Source organism: Triticum aestivum, chromosome 3A (genome assembly GCF_018294505.1).
Source record: "Triticum aestivum cultivar Chinese Spring chromosome 3A, IWGSC CS RefSeq v2.1, whole genome shotgun sequence".
Lineage (NCBI taxonomy): Eukaryota > Viridiplantae > Streptophyta > Magnoliopsida > Poales > Poaceae > Triticum > Triticum aestivum.
The window spans coordinates 112917317-112930391 of record NC_057800.1 but is presented as its reverse complement, the minus strand read 5'-3'; the positions used below and the strand labels follow the sequence as shown (position 1 = coordinate 112930391).

General features: G+C 45.5%; 1 protein-coding gene across 1 annotated transcript; it reads left to right on the top strand.

Moving 5' to 3' along the window:
- The first annotated feature begins 9465 nt into the window (after positions 1–9465).
- Positions 9466–12822, top strand: LOC123058083 (cytokinin dehydrogenase 2). Its single transcript, XM_044480907.1, has 3 exons — positions 9466–10186; positions 10286–10728; positions 12062–12822. Exons 1-3 carry the CDS (start codon positions 9556–9558, stop codon positions 12644–12646), a joined length of 1659 nt encoding a protein of 552 aa, XP_044336842.1. The 5' UTR covers positions 9466–9555; the 3' UTR covers positions 12647–12822.
- Positions 12823–13075: the final 253 nt, after the last annotated feature.

The window sequence follows — 13075 nt, the reverse complement described above, 5'->3', positions numbered from 1 at the left end:
GGTTGCGAGGATTTATTTGTTTTGTGTAGGTGCGAGGGACTGGCGCGTAGCCTCCTACTGGATTGATACCTTGGTTCTCAAAAATTGAGGGAAATACTTACGCTACTTTGCTGCACCACAATTTCCTCTTCAAGGGAAAACCAACGCAAGTGCTCAAGAGGTAGCAGCAAGTCAACCAAAGTCCACACTTTGTTCTCATGCATGGATCCCATCTCAGATTTCATGGCCTCAAGCCATTTCACGGAATCTGGGCTCATCATCGCTTCCTCATAGTTCATAGGTTTATCATGGTCTAGTAACATGACTTCCATAAGGGATTATCGTACCACTCCGGTGCGGACCATACTCTGGTTGACCTACGAGGTTCGGTAGTAACTTGATCTGAAGTTTCATGATCATCATCATTAGCTTGCTCACTAATTGGTGTAGGAATCACTAGAACTGATTTCTGTGATGAACTACTTTCCAATTCAGGAAAAGGTACAACTACCTCATCAAGTTTACTTTCCTCCCACTCACTTCTTTCAAGAGAAACTCCTTCTCTAGGAAGGATCCATTCATAGCAACGAATATCTTGCCTTCGGATCTATGATAGAAGGTGGAGCCATAGTTTCCTTTGGGTATCCTATGAAGACGCATTTCTCCGACTTGGGTTCGAGCTTATCAGGTTGAAGCTTTTTCACATAAGCATCGCAGTCCCAAACTTTAAGAAACGACAACTTAGGTTTCTTTCTAAACCACGATGTCGTCTCAACGGATTTAGATGGTGCCCTTTTTAACGTGAATGCAGTTGTCTCTAATGTATAACCCCAAAACAATAGTGGTAAATCGGTAATAGAGATCATAGATCGCACCATATCTAATAAAGTACGGTTACAACGTTCGGACACACCATTATGATGTGGTGTTCCAGGTGGCGTGAGTTGCAAAACTATTTTACATTGTTACAAATGAGGACCAAACTGTAACTCAAATATTCGCCTCCGCGATCAGATCGTAGAAATTTTATTTTCTTGTTACGATGATTTTCCACTTCACTCTGAAATTCTTTGAACTTTTCAAATATTTCAGACTTATGTTTCATTAAGTAGATATACCCATATCTGCTCAAATCATCTGTGAAGGTCAGAAAATAATGATACCCGCCGCTAGTCCTCAACACTCATCGGACCGCATACATCGGTATGTATTATTTCCAATAAGTCAGTGGCTCGCTCCATTGTTTCGGAGAACGGAGTCTTAGTCATCTTGCCCATGAGGCATGCTTCACAAGCATCAAGTGATTCATACTCAAGTGATTCCAAAAGCCCATTAGCATGGAGTTTCTACATGCGCTTTACACCAATATGACTTAAACGGCAGTGACACTAGTATGTTGCACTATCATTATCAACTTTGCATCTTTTGGCATCAATATTATGAATATGTGTATCACTACGATCGATATTCAATAAACCATTCACCTTGTGTGTATGACCATAGAAGGTTTTATTCATGTAAACAGAATAACAATTATTCTTTGACTTAAATGAAAAACCATATTGCAATAAACATGATCCAATCATATTATGCTCAACCAAACACCAAATAATATTTATTTTAGGTTCAACACTAATCTTGAAGGTAAAGGGAGTGTGCGATGGTGATCCTATCAACCTTGGAATCACTTCCAACACATATCGTCACCTTGCACTCAACTAGTCTTTGTTCATTTGTAACTCATGTTTCAAGATACTAATCATAGCAACTGAACCAGTATCAAATACCTAGGGGCTACTATGAACACCAGTAAAGTACACATCAATAACATGTATATCATCTATACTTTTGTTCACTTTGCCATCCTTCTTATCCGCCAAGTATTTGGGGCAGTTCCGCTTCTAGTGACCATTTCCTTTGCAGTAGAATAGACCCGGTCATGGACAACCCGGCCCGCCAGCCCGAACCCAAAGCCCGATATTCGGGCCGGGCTCGGGTTCCATTTTCTGACCCGAAGCCCGGCCCGAAAGCCCAAATAAAGCCCAAAATATGTATAAAACATATTTTATTAAAAATATAGGTATAATAAATTAATATAATATCTCGAAATGATTAATTTAATTAAAATATGTCACTGTTCATGTACTTTGGGTCGGGCCGGGACGGGCTTGGGCTTGGGATTTTATCTTCGGGCTTTGTCAAGCCCGGCCCGAACCCGACCCGGCCCGACGTTTGCCCCGGTTTACAGTAGAAGCACTCAGTTTCAGGCTTGGGTCTAGCTTTGGGCTTCTTCATGGGAGTGGCAACTTGCTTGCCATTCTTCTTGAAGTTCCCTTTCTTTCCCTTGCCCTTTTACTTGAAACTAGTGGTCTTGTCAACCATCAACACTTGATGCTTTTCTTGATTTCTACCTTCGCCGATTTCAACATCGCGAAGAGCTCGGGGAATCGTTTTCTTCATCCCTTGCATATTATAGTTCATCACGAAGTTCCAGTAACTTGGTGATAGTGACTAGAGAACTTTGTCAATCACTATCTTATCTGGAAGATTAACTCCCACTTGATTCAAGCGATTGTAGTACTCAGACATTCTGAGCACATGCTCACTGGATGAGCTATTCTCCTCCATCTTGTAGGCAAAATACTTGTCAGAGGTCTCATACCTCTTAACTCGGGCATGAGTCTGAAATACCAATTCCAGCTCTTGGAACATCTTATATACTCCTTGTTGTTCAAAAAGTTTTTGAAGTCCCGGTTCTAAGTCGTAAAGCATGGCGCACTAAACTATCAAGTAGTCATCATACCGAGCTTGCCAAATGTTTATAACGTCTGTATCTACTCCTGCAATAGGTCCATCACCTAGCGGTGCATTAAGGACATAATTCTTCTGTGCAGGAATGAGGATAATCCTCAGATCACGGACCCAGTCCGCATCATTGCTACTATCATCTTTCAACTTATTTTTCTCTAGGAACATATCAGAAATAAAACAGGGGAACTATACGCGAGCTATTGATCTACAACATAGATATGCAAAACTATCAGGACTAAGTTCATGGTAAATTTAAGTTCAATTAATCATATTACTTAAGAACTCCCACTTATATAGACATCCCTCTAGTCATCTAAATGATCACGTGATCCATATCAACTAAACCTTGTCCGATCATCACGTGAGATGGAGTAGTTTCCAATGGTGAACATCTGTATGTTGGTCATATCTACTATATGATTCACGTTTGACCTTTCGGTCTCAGTGTTCCGAGGCCATATCTGCATATGTTAGGCTTGTCAAGTTTAACCCGAGTATTCTGCATGTGCAAAAACTGGCTTGCACCCGTTGTATGTGAACGTAGAGCTTATCACACCCGATCATCATGTGGTGTCTCGGCACGACGAACTATCGCAACAGTGCATACTCAAGGAGAACACTTATACCTTGAAATTTAATGAGGGATCATCTTATAATGCTACCACCGTACTAAGCAATATAAGATGCATAAAGGATAAGCATCACATGCAATCAAAATATGTGACATGATATGGCCATCATCATCTTGTGCCTTTGATCTCCATCTCCAAAGCACCGTCATGATCTCCATCATCACCGGCTTGACACCTTGATCTCCATCGTAGCATCGTTGTCGTCTCGCCAACTATTGCTTCTACGACTATTGCTACCACTTAGTGATAAAGTAAAGCAATTACATGGCGATTGCATGTTATACAATAAAGCGACAACCATAAGGCTCCTGCCAATTGCCGATAACTTTTACAAAACATGATCATCTCATACAACAATTTATATCTCATCACGTCTTCACCATATCACATCACAAACATGCCCTGCAAAAACAAGTTAGACGTCCTCTACTTTGTTGTTGCAAGTTTTACGTGGCCGCTATGGACTTCTAGCAAGAACCATTGTTACCTACGCATCAAAACCACAACGATTTTTCATCAAGTGTGATGTTTTAACCTTCAACAAGGATCGGGCGTAGTCAAACTCAATTCAACTAAAGTTGGAGAAACAGACACCCGCCAACCACCTGTGTGCGACGCACGTCGGTAGAACCAGTCTCATGAAAGCGGTCATGTAATGTCAGTCTGGGCCGCTTCATCCAACAATACCGCCGAATCAAAGTAAGACGTTGCTAGTAATTAGTATGACTATTATCGCCCACAACTCTTTGTGTTCTACTCGTGCATATAACATCTACTCATAGACCTGGCTCGGATGCCACTTTTGGGGAACCCAGTATTTCAAAAATATTCCTACAATCACGCAAGATCTATCTAGGAGATGTATAGAAACAAGAGGGGAGAGTTTGTCTACGTACCATCGTAGACCAAAAGCGAAGCGTTTAGTAACGCGGTTGATGTAGTCGAATGTCTTCATGATCCAACCGATCAAGTACCGAACGCACGGCACCTCTGGGATCTGCACATGTTCAGCTCGGTGATGTCCCTCGTACTCTTGATCCAGCTGATGCCGAGGGTGAGTTCTGTCAGCACGACGGCGTGTTGACGGTGATGATGAAGTTACCGATGCAGGGCTTCGCCTAAGCACTACGACAATATGACCGAGGTGTAAAACTGTGGAGGGGGGCACTGCACACGGCTAAAGATCAACTTGTGTGTCTATGGGGTGCCCCCTCCCCCATATATAAAGGAGCGGAGGAGGAGGAGGGCCGGCCACAAGGGGCACGCCCAAGGGGGGAATCCTACACCTAGTAGGAGTAGGTTCCTTCCTTTCCTAGTCCTAGTAGGAGAAGAAGGAAGGAGAGGAAGAAGAGAAGGAAAAGGGGGCCGGCCCCCCTAGCCCTAGTCCAATTCGGTTTGGGCTAGGGGGGCACGTGCCACACCTTGGCCTGCCTCCTCTCTTCCACCATTAGGCTCATGAGGCCCAATAACTTCCCGGGGTGGGGGGGGTCCGGTAACCCCCGGTACTCCGAAACTTATCCGAAATGACCCGAACCATTACGGTGTATGAATGTAGCCTTACAATATATGAATCTTTATGTCTCGACCATCTTGAGACTCCTCGTCATGCTCGTGATCTCATCCGGGACTCCGAACAACCTTCGGTACACAAATCACATAAACTCATAATACGAATCGTCATCGAACGTTAAGCGTGCGGACCCTACGGGTTCGAGAACTATGTAGCAATGACCGAGACACATCTCCAGTAAATAATCAATAGCGGAACCTGGATGCTCATATTGGTTCCTACATATTCTACAAAGATCTTTTATCGGTCAAACCGCACAACAACATACGATGTTCCCTTTCTCATCGGTATGTTACTTGCTCGAGATTCGATCGTCGGTATCATCATATCTAGTTCAGTCTCGTTACCGGGCAAGTCTCTTTACTCGTTCCATAATGTATCATCCCGCAACTAACTCATTAGTTATATTTCTTGCAAGGCTTATAGTGATGTGCATTATCGAGAAGGCCGAGAGATACCTCTCTCCGACAATCGGAGTGACAAATCCTAATCTCGATCTATGCCAACTCAACAAATACCATCGAAGGCACCTGTAGAGCATCTTTATAATCACTCAGTTACGTTGTGACATTTGATAGCACACTAAGTGTTCCTCCAGTATTCGGGAGTTGCATAATCTCAGTATAGGAACATGTATAAGTCATGAAGAAAGCAATAGCAATAAACTAAACGGTCATAGTGCTAAGCTAACGGATGGGTCTTGTCCATCACATCATTCTCTAATGATGTGATCCCATTCATCAAATGACAACACATGTCTATGGCTAGGAAACTTAACCATCTTTGATTAACGAGCTAGTCTAGTAGAGGCATCCAAGGGACACTCTGTTTGTCAATGTACTCACACGTGTACTAAGTTTTCGGTTAATACAATTCTAGTATGAATAATAAACATTTATCATGATGTAAGGAAATATAAATAACAACTTTATTATTGCCTCTAGGGCATATTTCCTTCAGTCTTCTCTTCTTCCTCCCATGTGTTTCTTCGTGCTAGGTCCTCTGGCTGCTGCTCGCCAGGCTTCAGCTGCCCCCGCCTACTACTCGCCAGGCTTCAGCCGCCACGGCCCGCCCAGCTCCGGCCACCACCCCCGCACCATCTTGCCACTGCCCGCATCCGATTCTGAGTCCAGCAACCTCCCAAGCATGTCTCTTCCCCCACGAACCAGTCAAGGTGATGCCCCCACGCATGAACCCTAGGATTCAGCGTTGGCAATGCTCCTGTTCTCCCTACCCCTCCTCCTACCGCCACCTGCTCCATGTCGTGCTCTACTTGCCTTGCCTTCTCCAAAGCGCTACCTACTCTAGCCGTCGGTGGGATGGAGAGGCCTTACTAGGTTCTAGCTCCACGACAACAAGGGGTAAAGCTGGATTTGGTGGGGGGACAGCAACAACATTGACATACGGGCAGTATAAAGAAGGTAACAATTTTGTATGAACTGATAAATTTGGCTCTGTTTATAACGGAAATTATTTGATCCTGTTAACTCAACAACTTGTGGTTGTCTGGAGCAGGTAGGATGGACTTTTCTTCAATTGTTGGTGTGATGACTTGCCTTCTGAATTGTATGGTGAGAAGGATGGTGTCGCAGTTGTGGATGTAGAACACAATCTATTTGAATGGCTTAAGGTAATAAGTGTTTGTCATTGTAAGTAGATCTAGAAACATGTTATTTCTGAATGCCCATTACTGAATCTTTGTCGATCCTATAGAATTTATTGACATGCATGTATATTTGGTGTATAACTTTCTTGGCTAATTGTAGCGCACTGGTTAAGTAATAGTGTGTGTTCATCCATAATTTTTTATTTTCTTTGTGCTTGTGTGCTACCACGAGTTAGGCAACGCCATAGCCGCATGACGTTTTATTTCATGAATGTCTCAAAATTCGCTTATGGCGCTTGACTCTTAATCTCTGTATATGGACATGTTCTGAATCTCAAAGGAACTGTTGGTGAATTTGCTCCAATCCAGGCGTTGAAAATCAGAAGCTCTCACAGAAAAAATGACCAGAAACTATAATGGATTCTAAAAACTCATTATAATGTAATACTAACAAAGGCTGTTAAATAGATGATGAACCTATTATTTTGTCAAATTTGATGCCGTGTGATGTCTTCTACCAATGGCAAGTTCCTTACTTTCGTGTGATGTGCGAGGTGGATGAGGTTGTTCTGGTTTGTGGCAGTCATAAGTGGAAGCAGTAGTACGTTCTTGTGTTGGCCAAGAAGAAACCAAAATAGGCACTAATTTATCTTATTTTGAATTAAGTATTATGCCATCAAAGCTAATAAATCACATTTCATTTTTTGCGTTTGATCAGCACCATTCAATGTAAGGATATAATTTGGCATGTTGTATTTCTGTACCACACTAGATTAGCCTTCTCATGAAGTCGTCCTATGAAATTCGCAGGAGGGACATCATGCAAGAAATGATTTTTGTGGTGATTATGCAAAATAATGAGCAATGGCGATTGTTTTCTTGCAGCTAAGTTCCACATGTGGCTGATTCCTTGGATGTGGTGAGTTTGAGAATCAGTACAAGAAAAATGGAAGGATGTAAACTGAATTCTAGATATATTATAACTTTTTGAAGTAGCCAAATGACTCTGCATTGTAAGATACTGCAAATAAAGTCGCATGCCCGGGGTTGATATTTTCTAAGTCAAAGACAGAGTATGAAACATCATATACTTTATAAGGTGTGTATAGCTAAGGAGAAATTAATTTCTTGCTTTGAGTTGTGCAACTGTTAGCACATATGGCTTCTTTACTGAAAAATCAAATGGTTTCCATAACTCTCTGACATGAGAGATCTTGCAATCCAAATATTAACCGACTTGTGCCATGAGATAACAAAGTTTATATACTCCTTGCTTAGTAAACCAAGATCATGGATTGATTTTTTTTGAAACTGTGCAAATTAGTTAGCTTCAGTGTACCAAAGAGTTCTTCTTGCTGTAAAGTGTCGTTGGCCTTAACAACCAGACTAACATTTTTTTATGTATAAAGATGAGTTTGATTTGGGTAACAGTATGTGCAAATTACATGTTCAGAAATGGGCCATCAAATGCCTGGGCATAAGGCAATTGGAGCACATACTGTCGATGGAACAACTGAACCACACCAAAGACGTGTTGAAGGGATAAACAAGGATGAAAACAACCTTGTTTTATGTTGTAGTTTGTCAAGTATGTGTTTTGATATAATCTGATCGTTGTCCTTTTACAGGTTACGGCCAATATTTTCAGGTCCCATCATTATTGATGGTGTATTGGTTTTCTTTTGTTGTCTTTGGAGGTAGCAAGCGTTCTTATTATCAAGTATCTCATGTCTTCTTAAAAATTGTTATATGAAAAAACTTAGATTCTAGACACCAAGAGAAAAACGGCGCAGCAAAGCGTGCAGACGCTTCTAGTCACGTTTATATATCTCAAAAAAGAAATGCTGACACAAAGCACGCTAGAACTCAACTGATTAATCATTTGAAGGATTGTCAATGAAGGTAGTTGATCGTACGTTGTATGCATTAATGCGTCCAAATTCATAGTAGTACTACTCCCTCCCGTCCCTTTTACTCCCCGTATAAGGTTTGTGTTATAAGTTAAAATTTTCAAAGTGTGATCAAATTTATATTAAAATATATGAACATATACAATACCAAATATATAATATGAAACTACATTCAATAATGAATCTAATAATATTGATTTGGTATTGTAAATGTTGATATTTTTTCTATAAATTTGATCAAATAAGATATATTTTGACTTCACACAAAACTTATATACATACTAAGACTAAAAATGACAGGAGGGAGTACTACGCAATTGTGTTGTGACTTGAGAAGTCGCGATGCATGCATCATGCAACAAGCCCAACCATATGCATGTACAAGTATATATGCTTGTGTTTACTCTCTCGTACGTTCTCATGATGATGCCGGAGCTTTGTCCTTGGTGTTCTTGTCAGCTAGCTTGCGCCGCATACAGTTTTGGCGTCTCTTGCTGCGGCATACGTACGTATACAAACGTAGTCGACCTTTTTTTTCTGGCGTACATGCATGTCTGTGTTTGCTGGCTACAGGCCTACAGCCTACACGTACATATGTAGTACGTGTGAGATCATTCAAAAGAAAAGAAAAAAAAATGTACTATCACACGTACCTACGCAAGCAGGATGGACCGGCTACATGGTGCAACTTGCTAGCTCGCTGGGCCGCTGTTTGTACGGTATTCATTCAGCATAGATTTGCAAGATCTCTGCACGTACGTATCTCGTGTTCTTTTGCCACAGTTCGTGCATTCACTGTAGGTACGTACTGCCATGATCATAATGCACGTACGGCAAAATCAAACAAGAATCTTTGAGTCTCTCTCCCCCAACCCCAAGTCGTCGGTCGCGCCATCTAGCTAGCTAAGTTGTCTGCCTGGCTCACACTCGATCGCAGCCTCTCTCCATAGGCACGGCGCCGGTATTTATAGCCCACCATCCGCAAGAGAAGAGCCACAAAGACACAGAGATCGATCCATCGATCACTCAAGCTAAGACACCCAGGAGATGATCATGGCTGCTCTCTTCGTGCTCGGGTGCTTCCTGCTGCAGACCGTCCCGGCAGCACGGGCTCACGACGAGGCGCTCGCGTGGACGCCGGCCTCCCCCTTCCGCGACGAGCTCCGCGCCCTCGGCGTCGGAGCGCTCATCCGCGACGACGCCGAGGCCACCGCGCTCGCGTCCACTGACTTCGGCAACGTGACGGTCGCGCCGGCGGCGGCCGTGCTCTATCCATCGTGCCCCGCCGACATCGCCGCGCTGCTGCGCGCCTCGTGCGCGCGCTCGTCCCCGTTCCCGGTGTCCGCCCGGGGACGCGGCCACTCCGTCCGTGGCCAGGCGGCCGCGCTCGACGGCGTTGTCGTCGACATGCCGTCGCTCGGACGCCTCGGCGGAGGCTCCAGCTCCACTGCGTCCCGCCTCTCCGTGTCGGTCGAAGGCCAGTACATAGACGCCGGCGGCGAACAGCTGTGGGTGGACGTGCTGCGCGCCGCCCTGGCGCACGGCCTGACGCCGCGTTCGTGGACCGACTACCTCCACCTCACCGTCGGCGGGACGCTCTCCAACGCCGGCATCAGCGGCCAGGCCTTCCGCTACGGCCCCCAGATTTCTAACGTCCAAGAACTGGACGTCATCACCGGTGCGTGCGCTGCGTACCTGCACGCTCACTACTTCATTAATTACAAGCAGCAAGTTCACTTGCGTACTCCTTACTTGACCACTGCTTGTAAATAAGTAGGGCTCGGAGAGATGGTGACGTGTTCGAAGAAGAAGGACGCCGACCTGTTCGACGCCGTGCTGGGCGGGCTGGGGCAGTTCGGCGTCATAACGCGGGCGCGCATACCGCTGGTGCCAGCGCCGACGAGGGCGCGCTGGGTGCGGCTCCTCTACACGGGCGCCGCCGCACTCACCGGCGACCAGGAGCGGCTCATAGACGTCGAGCGTGGCGACGCGCTGTCCGGGCTCATGGACTACGTCGAGGGCACGGTCGTCGCGGACGAGGGCCTGATCGGGAGCTGGCGCTCGCAGTCGCCGTCATCGTCGTCTTCGTCCTTCTTCTCGGGCCCCGATGCCGCGGCACGATTCGCCAAGCTCGCCGAGGAGGCAGGTGGCGTCCTCTACTGTCTTGAGGGAGCGCTGTACTACGGCGGCGCAGCCGGCGGCGAGCGCGACGTCGATAAGGTAATAAATGACCACCTTTGTCGGTGCGGGTGCGCGTCGTGAAGCGGTGGGACCCAGCGAGTCAGGGGATCGTGACTTTTGGCGGCCTATGACGTGGATGCATGCGTGCATGGCTCAAGCCTATAGCTTGCATGCAGCACCATCGTCGTACGTACTTGGCCTACCCTCTGCCCGCCCTTGGAATGCACATATATCGCACTGTCGCACACCTAACTTCCTTTTCCGTCCAAAAAATATATGATTTCTTTTTGCTATTTCACAGTCTTCTAAATTTAATAAGAACTGAGGGAACTAAAATTACTGTACAGGACGTGTGGAATTTTAGAAAACGTTTGTAGAGAGAGAGAGAGATTGGTGGGGCTAATCAATTAACGAATTTATTTCGAGTCTATTCGCCAAAAAAAATATACAAGTCCACTAAGTTCCACGTCATGAAGGGCAACTAAGGTGGTAAAAATCATACTCCTTTGTCCGGAATTACGTCGCAGAAATAGATTTATCTAGTCGTATTTAGTTTTAAATACATCCATTCTTGCGACGAGTAATTCGGGACGGAAGGAGTATGTGCAGAAACTTCTATTTAGTCGAAAACAGCAGAACAATGTGCACACACACACACACACACACACACACACACACACACACACACACACACTTCCGCTTTCTAAATCTAGAATTGCACAATGGTAAATGCAAATTCTTTTTTGCATTGAGTTGATCCCAAGGCTCACTATGATAACCAGTGTTAGTTGTGTCTTGTGACTAGGGAGTAGATCAGTACATGAAAAATATCTTGTCTCGTCATTTCATCATAGAGATATATAATGTCATCCATAAGCCACCCACAATACTAGAAAGAATACCTTTACCAGAATAAAGTAAACAGTTTGTCTAAAGTAAATCCATGTCGACATATAATCTTTTGAGCATCGATCGACGTCAATTCCGTGGAGTATTATCTGTTAGCCAGTACACCTAGTAGGCTAGCGCACGAACAAGCTAGATCCGATGCATGGGATCGGATGGGACAGCGACCTTTCATGCAGATGCAAGCGGCCAATCCCTGGCTGGCCTTCCATGCATACACACGTCACGCCGTGCCCGCCACCAATTGTCCAGAAAGTAAAACTTGATCTATCACCTTTTGATAATTTGTACGGGTATTTGTCCTGCTCTTCTGCGGGGTAGATTGCTGCAAAAGTCATCGTAATGGTGGCACGTGCATGTTTTTCATAATGCAGTACGTTGACACGTCGGCAGTCTCATGCATGCATGCATGCATGAAGCTGTTCAGTGTGAAAAGTTATTGACCGGTGCATGCATGTACATGCAGAGGCTGGAGACGCTGCTGCGCGAGCTGCGGTACGCGCGGGGCTTCGCGTCCGTGCAGGACGTGTCGTACGTGGAGTTCCTGGACCGCGTGCACGGCGGCGAGCTCAAGCTCCGTGCCGCCGGTCAGTGGGACGTGCCGCACCCCTGGCTCAACCTCTTCCTCCCGCGCTCCCGCGTCCTCGACTTCGCCGCCGGCGTCTTCCACGGCATCCTCCGCCGCGGTACCACCGGCGCCATGGGGCCCGTCCTCGTCTACCCCATGAACCGGAACAGGTGGGACAGCGGCATGTCGGCGGTGTTCCCAGAGGAGGAGGAGGTGTTCTACACAGTTGGGATCCTCCGGTTGGCCGTGTCCGAGGGCGACCTCGGGCGGCTGGAGGAGCAGAACGACGAGATCTTACGGTTCTGCGAGGAGGCCGGGATAGCGTGCGTGCAGTACCTGTCGTACTACGCCGACCAGGCCGGGTGGGAGAAGAAGCACTTTGGTCCAGCCAAGTGGGCCAGGTTCGTGGAGCGGAAGAGGGAGTATGACCCCAAGGCGATCCTGTCCCGTGGTCAGAGAATTTTCACGTCCCCGCTGGCTTGATCGCGAAAGATAATCCATCGGTCCCGATCGACTCCCCGACCTAGCTAGACCCTAGAGAGGGGTATATATTCTCTTTAATGCTTTGCCATCATGATATATTTAGCTTGCCTTCGTGCATGCATGCATGTGTGGGTTCGTCAGGAGGAAAATGATTTGAATTTACTGCATGTTAATTAGTACGATGTTTGTAGGAGTACATGTTATGTCGAAGTTAATTAGTAGTATGTCATGCAATCATGGCACGGATGGGTTATGTGGTAGAACATGCTATGTCGAAGTTCATTTGGCTTCCATGCAAGTGAATCAAGACGCTCGATCAAATGTATCGGTTCCTTCCTTGTACGTACGGTACCTGTTGTCATCTAAATTTTTTACTATTCCAAACGTACGCATGCATTAAATTGATTAAGACAGAGATGCATCGATGGA